The sequence below is a fragment of the Trifolium pratense genome, linkage group LG6 (assembly GCF_020283565.1).
Source record: "Trifolium pratense cultivar HEN17-A07 linkage group LG6, ARS_RC_1.1, whole genome shotgun sequence".
Classification (NCBI taxonomy): domain Eukaryota; kingdom Viridiplantae; phylum Streptophyta; class Magnoliopsida; order Fabales; family Fabaceae; genus Trifolium; species Trifolium pratense.
The window spans coordinates 22,938,744-22,948,848 of record NC_060064.1 but is presented as its reverse complement, the minus strand read 5'-3'; the positions used below and the strand labels follow the sequence as shown (position 1 = coordinate 22,948,848).

Below are 10,105 nucleotides of genomic sequence, written 5' to 3'. Positions count from 1 at the left end.
ATGTAATTAGTATCTTATTTAATAAAATAGAACATATTTTAGATTAAATAAAGTAATTATATAAGTAATAAACTAAGTTTTACATCACACACACACACACACACACATATATATATATATATATGGGGAGGGATCAAATTACACCGGTGTAATATTTGAGTAATGTTACACCGCTCAATAACGCTTTAACGAATACAAATTTTACAAAATCCACCGTTTGATTGAAAGTTTATATCGTATAGATCATCCATGTTAAATTTTACAAAAATCTAAAATCGTTTGATATGTTATTGAGACCGATGAAGATTAATGGTTTATGCGTTTTTATTGAATACCGTTAATCTTGATCTATTTCAAAAACATATCAAACGATTTTAGATTTTTATACAATTCAACACATAGATGATCTATACGATATAAGCTTTCAATCCAACGGTGGATTTTGTAAAATTTATATTCGTTAAAGCGTTATTGAGCGGTGTAACATTACTCAAATGTTACACCGGTGTAATTTGATCCCTCCCCTATATATATATATATATATATATATATATATATATATATATATATATATATATATATATATATATATATATATATATATATATATATATATATATATGGTAATGCTATATTTCTTTGTCTTAGATGAAGTGATAATTCATTGAAATTAAACCTCACATGATTGTGAGATTCCAGGTCACAAAGTCCGGCCTAATAATTTCGGCATTTTTTGCCAATTGAACTAGGACTTATGGGACACATGACATATATATTTAGAACATGTAATATATAAGTATTATGGTAATCCACAAGTACTAGCTCAATTGGTAAACAACTATGCCATTTATCGGGTTTGTAAACGAAACACAAGAATTACATGTTTGGTTTGGGATATTAATGCAAGGGTCATGATTTATTCTTGCCTTTCGTTTTATAATTTTAATGCATTGAATGCGTTACTTTCAAAATTACTCCATCCGTCCCAAAATAAATGACCTATTTTTAACTGTCTACTATTCATATGATCTCCTTTGACTATATTTTTCTACTAATATGTATATGCAAGTATTAGCATATGAGATGTTTGATTTGTTTCGAGGAGTTTTCAAAATATATAATTTTTATAATTTTTAATAATAGATAATTTAATATATTAATGATTAAAGTTATGCATTGGCAAACGTGAAAGTGGTCAACTAGATCATTTATTTTGGGACAGAAGGAGTATATTATACCATTTATGTTTACTTAACCATTGTCTCGGAGGCATCTTTTAGTATTACCTATAAAATAAAGATCTATGATTTAGACTATGTTTGATAAAATTAACATATAAGTTAAATAAGTTAAATTCAAACGTGCACTAAACTTCATCAACTTTTCATATTAATAATTATGGAACATGGCGAATGCTACTGTCCACAAGTGGAACAAGTAGTGCATAATGAAATACAATTATTTACCATTAGATATTTTAGTTTCACCGATCTTAACCTGTACTGTCCTTTAACAAAAGTTAGATTTCAACTTTTCAATACAACTTTAATATAAATAAATTTCAGATTTCAGAATGGGGGAATGAGAAGAAAAAAAAAATGGGGACTTCCAGATCTTGGATATAATCTTGTTAAGAATTACAGGTTGTCAAAGATATGAATTAATAAGGTGAAAACCCATGGTGAAGGTTTAACAACAGGCTGTCAAGAATTTGAAGCAAAAAAGCAGAAATTGGAGGTTGACACATAAACTTAACACCTTAAGGTTTTGGATTAATATGTGGTGTCAGACTCACTTGTATTGTTCTTGAGCCCAATATGGATGATCCTCGGCTACCCTCTCGTGATAACCCAATAGTGGTATCAAGGGGTTCTGAATACGGTAGAACCAACATAGTACCAAAGGTTCTAAATACGGTGGTTTTCTAAAAAATTAGCTGCTTACTCATTTCTTTCCTTTAAACAATTCAAATAGTCTCAAATTATGTCAATTCAATATGTTAGGTCTTCCCCCATTACTTTTAGTCAATTCAAAAATATATTTATCTTATGAGCAGAATCCAAATAAAATCTAACATACATGAATCGACCAATCAGAAAAGAGGCTCATCTGCAGTCAAACATTCTTTGAAAGGTAACCCTCCACAGTCCAACTTCAAAGAACGTTTAGAGACCCACCCATGAATTCTCATTTGTTTCTCAGCTGCCAATGGAAAAGTCCTTATGGAGGACTCAACACGTTCTTTCTCGTTTGGTATGACTAAATAATACTATGTTTTTCCATTGACAGTTAGACACTGAGAAACATACTTTTTCGCAAATTACATTCACACTACCCCCAAGGACCTTTTAATAAAAAAAATGCATCTTTAATTAAACTTGCATTTGGAGGGTTGACTGTTAATTAGACTAGGTAAAAAAATTGACGATGCAAGGATAAGGGATGCAGGATTTATGAAAATTACCTTTTACCTTTCCTTTCCTTTCATTTTATGCTTTCTAGAGACAATCTCTTGTTAAAGGACTTTAAAAACCTGATTTTTTACAGAACTATTGTACAATTCGTTACACTCTATAAACCCGTGTCTGCATTGTCCCACTGAAAATTTCCCCCGCATCAAATAGCTGGAGATGCCTCAGTGTGAGCCTATGCCAAGTGGCAACCTCCACCTCCAACTTCCCTGGCCGGAGGCATTTGAAAAGCTGACAAGCTAATTATTAGCTACGGCATCTTAATTTGCCACATGCTTTCCCAAGAGATCCTGGTTGCATTTGTCGTACATCAACGCAATCTGCTTCTCCAACTCATCTGGAGAATTAAGAACAGAAAAGATCAGGACCAAGCAATATTCTTCATTCAACTAACCTTAAGTTATAATTGCACCTACTACAGTTGACCTTTTTTTCCAATAAATCAACAATTTACCAGTACCTCTAATAGCCAATTTAAGCCAAGCGATACTCTATTCAACTAACCTTATGTTCTAAGTGCGCATTACACCAACTACAGCGACCTTTTATTCCATAAATCAACAATCTACCAGTACTTCTAATAGCAGATTTATGTTCAGGACTTCAGGGCCACATGATCTCTATATTCTAAAACTAAAATTGCCATATTAATTATGTACCAAAAAAAAAATTTGCCATATTAATGAAGAAAGGGATGTCTTGAACTAATGAAAGATCAAAATCACTTGGTACGGGTTTTGGGAAATTTTAAAAACTAAAATAAGGTCATTTTTAGCTATAGACAACTAAACCCAAGGTAATGCAGAGAATAGTGTCACAAAACGGGGGAAAATCCACAATAAAGGTAATAAGAGAGAAACCATGGGCTTACCTGGTAACTTATCAAACCGACTGCCACAAGAATGCATTGTGATGGACAAATACAAGGGGAGCCATTTATATCGATATTTCTTTAGTATCTATAAGTGGCATGAGAGTAACACAAGTTAACTGGAACCTTGATGCCTTGACAGCAAATGATCATTTCGTCTTCTCATTAACTCGGCTTCTCTTGCTATCTGGATATCTGAAGGCCAGAAGATTTGCCAAACAACTTTGCAAGTAAAGCGAGGTAGCAATGCCACAATTATTATAAGCAAAATTGTTATCCAATATGTAGGGGACTTTGCCAGATGATAAATAGTCCTGCAATTATTTTGACACACATTATATTATAACCTACGGTACTCCTATATTTATCATACAGAATACCTATTGTAAGGACACATGTAACTAACCAGAAATTGGGAAAGACGGGTATAGAATCCAATATCACCATGCAACCATATGTAGTGATTATGGATCCCCAGACAGCATAATGAGTAATTAATAGCCAACGGTTGATGTCCATAGCCAGGTGTGCATTTACAAGGATAACAACTGCAATTGTCCACAAGCTACCCATGCTCCATATATCAATTGTACTATCCTTATAGGTGAACAACGGTGTGTAGAAGAGAACAAGGCTCTGCCATACTGTGTCGATCATTGTGATCCAAAATAATTGCATATTGTAAGCTTCTTGCCTGTAACCAGTACTATAAAGTTTCGGATACTGCAAGAGTGTCTTATGACTCAAGTCTTTGTCCAAAATACCAACAAAAATTGTGGGTACAGAAGTGTATATCACAGAATAGAATACACTACTCCAATCTGTTAATGCAGAAGTTGTAGAAAAAGCGGTGCATAATATATACCTGAAGACAAGGAAGATACATTAAAATGTTAAAATCTCAAAAAACCTGCAACTATTATTAAAATCCAATAACTTCTTCGAGCCCAAAATTTATGATACACCCTATATATATTACACATTTCAACAAGGATAGCAAGAACATCAAGAGGGAAGAAATTTATTAATTTTGGGCATAAAAAGTGGATAACTTAAACCAAGTATTTTCCCACTAGACGGAGATATCAGTTAAAATATTGGAAACAATTGTCAATTATCTGTCCGCAATTAGTCATAGGCAGAAATAATAATAATAATGAAGTAGAAACTCATAAACACAAGGAAATAAACCATAGTTTCCAAATAAATCCGTACATACCAAAATAACATCAACACAAAGACAGCATTGCGGTAGAAGTTGTACAGAACTAAATAACCAACACGCTGGTAATTCCAGTGCCCGTGAACAAGAAGTAATCTTTTCAAGAACTGAAATTGTCCCATAGCAAAATCTGATGCCATCACTGCTTGACGTCCTTCCTGCCCGCATATTCCAACACCAACATCTGCCATTTGAATCATTGACACATCATTGGCCCCTGTCAAAAGTATTCCCAAAAAACGTTATAATTGAACTTATATCAAGTCAAATCTTATTTTAAAGTGCATCATCGAATATTAGTTGAATCTTGATGGCCGCAGCTTATTGGAAAATTATTAACAACCAGACCCTTCAATAAAAACCAAATGCAAATTAAGGGAAATTTTATACTATAGTATGAAGAACTTACCATCACCTATGGCTAGTGTCATATCATCTGTTCGGCTTTTTATCAGATCAACAATTCCAGCCTTCTGCAAGGGTGCAACACGACAACACAGCACAACCTTACAGGAAGTTGCGAGGTCAAAAAGCTGTTGAATAGAAAAAGGAAAGTCTTATTTAACAGCTCAAATCTGAAGCAATAGTATATGCACCTCCAACAACTCAAGCAGAAAAGGCAAGTTTTAGATGTCCAGTAAAGATATATATTCCAAAAAAAATCTAATGAGGAAGGATAATTTTACCTCTGACTCCAGTTCCTTCTCCAAAATATAAACCAAACTGTTCCCGTCAATTATGAGTGCCAATGGAGTATTAGGTCCTTCTTCCTTTCCTGAATTCCACTTGGGCAAACTCATTGACTTTGAACCATTGGAAACATCAAGATCACCATGTTCAGCATTGGTTTTATTCTTCGGATTCTGATGCCCTCTACTTGAAGATCTCACACCATATTTAGCTATTGCATCACCCAAAAGATTTCTGCATTCCTCCTCTGAAGTGCCATTTATAACAATTTGCTGCATATCTGCACTGAGAAGCTTGCAGGAAAGACCAATTGAAATCGCAGTCTCTTGTTTATCACCAGTAAGAACCCAGACCTTGATTCCAGCTTGCCGTAGGGACTCAATGGCTTCTGGTACACCCTCTTGCAGCTTGTCCTCGATTCCGGTTGCTCCAAGTAGATTTAAATTGCATTCTATAAGAGCTGCCGCTTGACGTAGTTTACTAGCTCTGTCAGTTAAGGCAGTGCTTGCCTCTCCATACCTGCTTTGCCACTCCTCAAGTTCAGCATCAGAAAGACTTCTAGAGGCAACTACAAGGGTGCGCAAACCTTGCGAAGAATATTCAGTCAAATGGCTCTGTGTTGCATGCAATAAGCTATTGTGGCTTTCACTGCCGTTTGCCAAAATGTTAAACATTGATGTATCAGCCCCTTTGACTAGCACCTTTACAACATTGTCAGGAAACCGAATAACAACGGACATTCTCTTTCGCACACTATCAAACTCATGCAAGCCCAATACATCCAATCTATATACCACAGCACAGAAATAATAAAGTTACTGAGTAATTTACATATAAGATTGCATAAAAAGCACAAAACGGAACTAGAACGTCTAGTGTACATAATACTGTTTCATCAATCATGCATTTCAGCATCATTTAAACAAAATATAAAAATTAGTAACCCATCTCAAAGGAAGTCACAATCTACCTGAGTTTCTCACCATTGATGTCAATAACAATATGTCCAGATGTCCGCTCAAAAAGAGTGTATCCATATGCAGAAGCCGCAGAAACTAGAGCTTGTTCATCAGGGGATTCTCCCTGGTAATCAATGCACTCTACATATCCAGGTGATTCACTTGTTCCACAACCAGAAAATTCACCATCACTAAGTATAGGAATCACAGTATTACAAGCAGCCAATGTAAGAAAAAACTCATGAGCAACTATTCTTTCATCTCTACTTGGGTTTTTATGCAACACGGACATTAGTTTGGGATCAACTGAAATTTCAGATTTCAGTTTCCATCTCCGTTTAGGAATAACATCTGTTGCAGCTGCAAAACATCACAAAAAAAATACTTGTGATAAGAACTATATTCATTATAAGCTTACAGATGATTTTTGTTAACAACTCACGCCGCCGACACATGCAGGCTCAAAGCAAGATATTAACTACTGAAGAGCATGGTAGCAATTTCATCAAATAAGTATGCAAGAAAAGCAAAACTGTACAGGGGAAAGAAAACCAGGAGCTAACTCATACAAAGCTTATGCTATTATACAATAATTATAGATCGGACTTTATATATTCACACGGTATTTATCACAGCGAAACAAGAGACAACGGCACTACACAGCAACATTAAGCAGTTTAAAGGTACATGATTATCTCAAGGGGAGACCAAATACCTGAACTATCATCAGCAGCAAGCAAGGAGCTCCCATAATTATCCCCATGTACGCTAGCCCTCCGGAATTCCATCTTGTTTTCTGTTAGTGTTCCTGTCTTGTCTGAAAATACATAGCGTATCTGACCCAAATCTTCATTTATATTTAATGATCTACACTGAAACCTTGATCCAGAGCTAGCGTCATACATATGCATGTCTTCAATCATGAAGTATGACTGACCCAATCGAACCAACTCCATTGTGATGTAAAGAGATATGGGTATCATTATCTGGAACACTATAACAGAACTCAAAAAGGAGAAAAACGCTTCCATTGGTATCCCATAATACTTATATTTCTTTCCATATTGCGGGCCTTTGTTGATGTATCTTTTTCTGTAGTAAGGCAAGGTATCAAGTTGGTTCTTGTGACGTACCAGCCAAAGACACATCCCAAGGGCAACAACCAAACACATGATAAAAAGAAAAATTGACAACCAAAGGGTTTCTCTATTCATATAACCTTCAAGTCGGCTTCTCTTGGAAGGAGAAGCCGCACTGTTCAACATGGCTTTTGTTTCCTGTCCTGCATAAACCACAACACCAATTATCCAATCCGTGTTCTTGAGCTGGCAACCTCGCAGGACAATGTTTGACTGGCTAAGGGAAAACTTAATTCCATTGAACTCCATATTAGCTGTGAACTCATAAATGTTCCGGTTTGGCTGCTCGCATCTAATAATCCCAGCAATATCACAAACCTCTGAAGATACTGCAGAAGTTGTTTCCTGCTTGGCATACCTTGTCTTCAAATTTGATTCTCCATCCAAATTCATTGTCTGAATGTAGGCAAGCCCACTCGGATCACTTGTACCCAACAAAACCATATCAGCAGGAATGGTCTCATCTGCAAAAATCTTAACAACCTCACCAGCCTGAATCTTTTTCCATACCTTGGAACGGAAATCACTGGACTGAAGAACCAAAGACTCACGATTGTTCTCATTGTTATCGGACCTATGTCTCCTCCAATCCTCATACCCATCCTTAATAGCAGTAACACAAAGAACAAACAAAAGCGGAAAAAGGGACACTGTCCTCCCAAATACAGCTAAGGGAGGAAGCTGATTGAGTGCAGCAATAGCAAGGAAATACAAATAAGCAACCCTATGAAACTGAATAAACAAATTCTTAGGCAAGAATGTGATAAAAGTATATCTACTAGTTCGGATCTCATTCCCAGTAAACTCATACTTATCATTAGTTCTCTTAGGATCATTTATATAGATCAACCTAGCATTATCATCATGTAAAATTTGTTCATCAAACTGCAGACTTTTATGACGAATCCTGCGAGATGGAGCTGATGTTACTGCAGAAGCTGTTGAAATTTCAAAGGGCGCGGTATTTGCATCATGCAGTTCCATTGCACCCCAGGATCGCAGGCGTCCCCTTTCCCGCGTGGGGCATTCCAAACGAAACTCTGAATCAGGGTTTTGTGTCTCTGTTAAAGAGGATGATGAGATGCCAATGCTGCCACTGTTGTTATTATTATTGCAAAACGCCGAGTGGAAGCTGCAATCTTTCGCCAACACAACTTCCCTATGGTGGTCGGGAAAAGATTCTGCGGCGGCAGCTTCAAAGAAGGTAGTGCGGGATCCGGATTTCCGGTGGCGATGATGAATGACTGGAGGAACAAGATCTGGTTCGGAAAGCAGTGGTTGATCAGAACTCATATATATAATTCTCCAACCACATTTTGGAGAAGCGCGTTTAAGAACAAATTTCACGGCAAAAATAATTGATTAATTAAAAACGCATCGATTCTTTCCTGAAATAAAATTCAAGAGTGAAGTGTTATTGTCGGCATATGCTAATAAAAATGGAAGGAAAATTGAATTAATCAGGAATCATGGATCAAATTGATTTTTAACCCTAATGTACGATTGTATTTTGTAATATAATGTAAAAACATGCAGAAACGCAAAATTTAAGAATTAATCGGAAAAATTGAAATGAGAGAAGAAGAAGAAAGAGGAAAAACCTGAGAAATTGAAATGCAGAGAGAGAGAGAGAGAGATGGAATCAGAATCAGGTGTTGTGTTGTGTTGTGCTTTGCTGTGTTGCAATGGGAGTTGGGAGAGAGAGGAGCGGTGAACCACTAATCCAATCCTTTACGTTGCTTTCCTTTCTTCTCACTTCTTCTCTTTCTTCTTCCTTTTCTATGGGCCACCACCTAACAAACTATTGCCATTACTATCTTCCTTTTCTCGTTACATTACATTTTTTTAATATTCATTTTATTCTGTGTGTTGTGTAATATAATATTTTTATGAATTAAATATGTTTTTAATTTCTATAAAATTATCAAATTTTGTTTTCATTTCTATAAAATTTTATGCACGTAATTTTGGAGTGTATTGGATTGGGATTTTAAAAGACTTTTTTGACAAAAAAATCTTGAACATTTTAAAAGATTTCGTTGATTTTGTGAGATTGTAAAAGATATTTTTAAAAGACTTTTTACAATCAAGATGTTATTTTCAAAATTTTATAAATTGTTTAATAATTCTTAAATTTTAAAATTTAAGAATGTTGGTTGGTAGAACATGTTGGTCTTGGGTGCTAGGAAGCCAAAATTGTCAAACTCAAATGGTATAAAAAGCATGTTGGTTGTCAGAACATGTTTTCTCATGTTTCGTCACTTTTCTTTAAGCGGCTTTGAGGGTGTTGTCCACTGTAAAAGCATCGGTCCTTAATCCCACAAGTGGTGAACACGTCAATCAAGTTCACACATACATGTTTTCCGATATGGACCCATACACCATAATATTTGTCGGTCTGAGAGTCGATCTCTCGTCATGTGGATTAGTCAAAAAATTCACATGCGCCTCTTTTTTCACAGAGATTCCAGTGTGCCTCAGAATATCAAAAAGGACATCTCGAACAAAGTCATGTTTGTATTTGAAGCCTGAAAGCTCTCTACAATATATTGTGTGTTCCCCAAAGTTATCCAAACATGTCTTACGACAAACAGGGGATGCAAACCTCATTAAAGAGAAATAAGGAATCATGATGCGATATTTAAGGATAGTACGATACTCCACTTGTGACATATGATGGCATAATCCAACAATAGCAATAGCAACAAGAAAATCCTAAGCATGTGCTACTTGCAAACACCCAAAAACTGTTT

At 35.6% G+C, this 10,105-nt stretch overlaps 1 protein-coding gene across 1 annotated transcript; it reads right to left on the bottom strand.

Moving 5' to 3' along the window:
• Nucleotides 1–2,450: 2,450 nt before the first annotated feature.
• LOC123892862 (phospholipid-transporting ATPase 1-like) lies at nt 2,451–9,204 on the bottom strand. Its single transcript, XM_045942744.1, has 9 exons — nt 8,954–9,204; nt 6,929–8,740; nt 6,225–6,573; nt 5,251–6,040; nt 4,974–5,097; nt 4,562–4,781; nt 3,749–4,207; nt 3,343–3,656; nt 2,451–2,808 (listed from the first exon to the last, which is right to left on the bottom strand). The coding sequence occupies exons 2-8, from the start codon at nt 8,643–8,645 to the stop codon at nt 3,458–3,460; spliced, it is 3,858 nt and encodes a 1,285-aa protein (XP_045798700.1). The 5' UTR covers nt 8,646–8,740; nt 8,954–9,204; the 3' UTR covers nt 2,451–2,808; nt 3,343–3,457.
• Nucleotides 9,205–10,105: the final 901 nt, after the last annotated feature.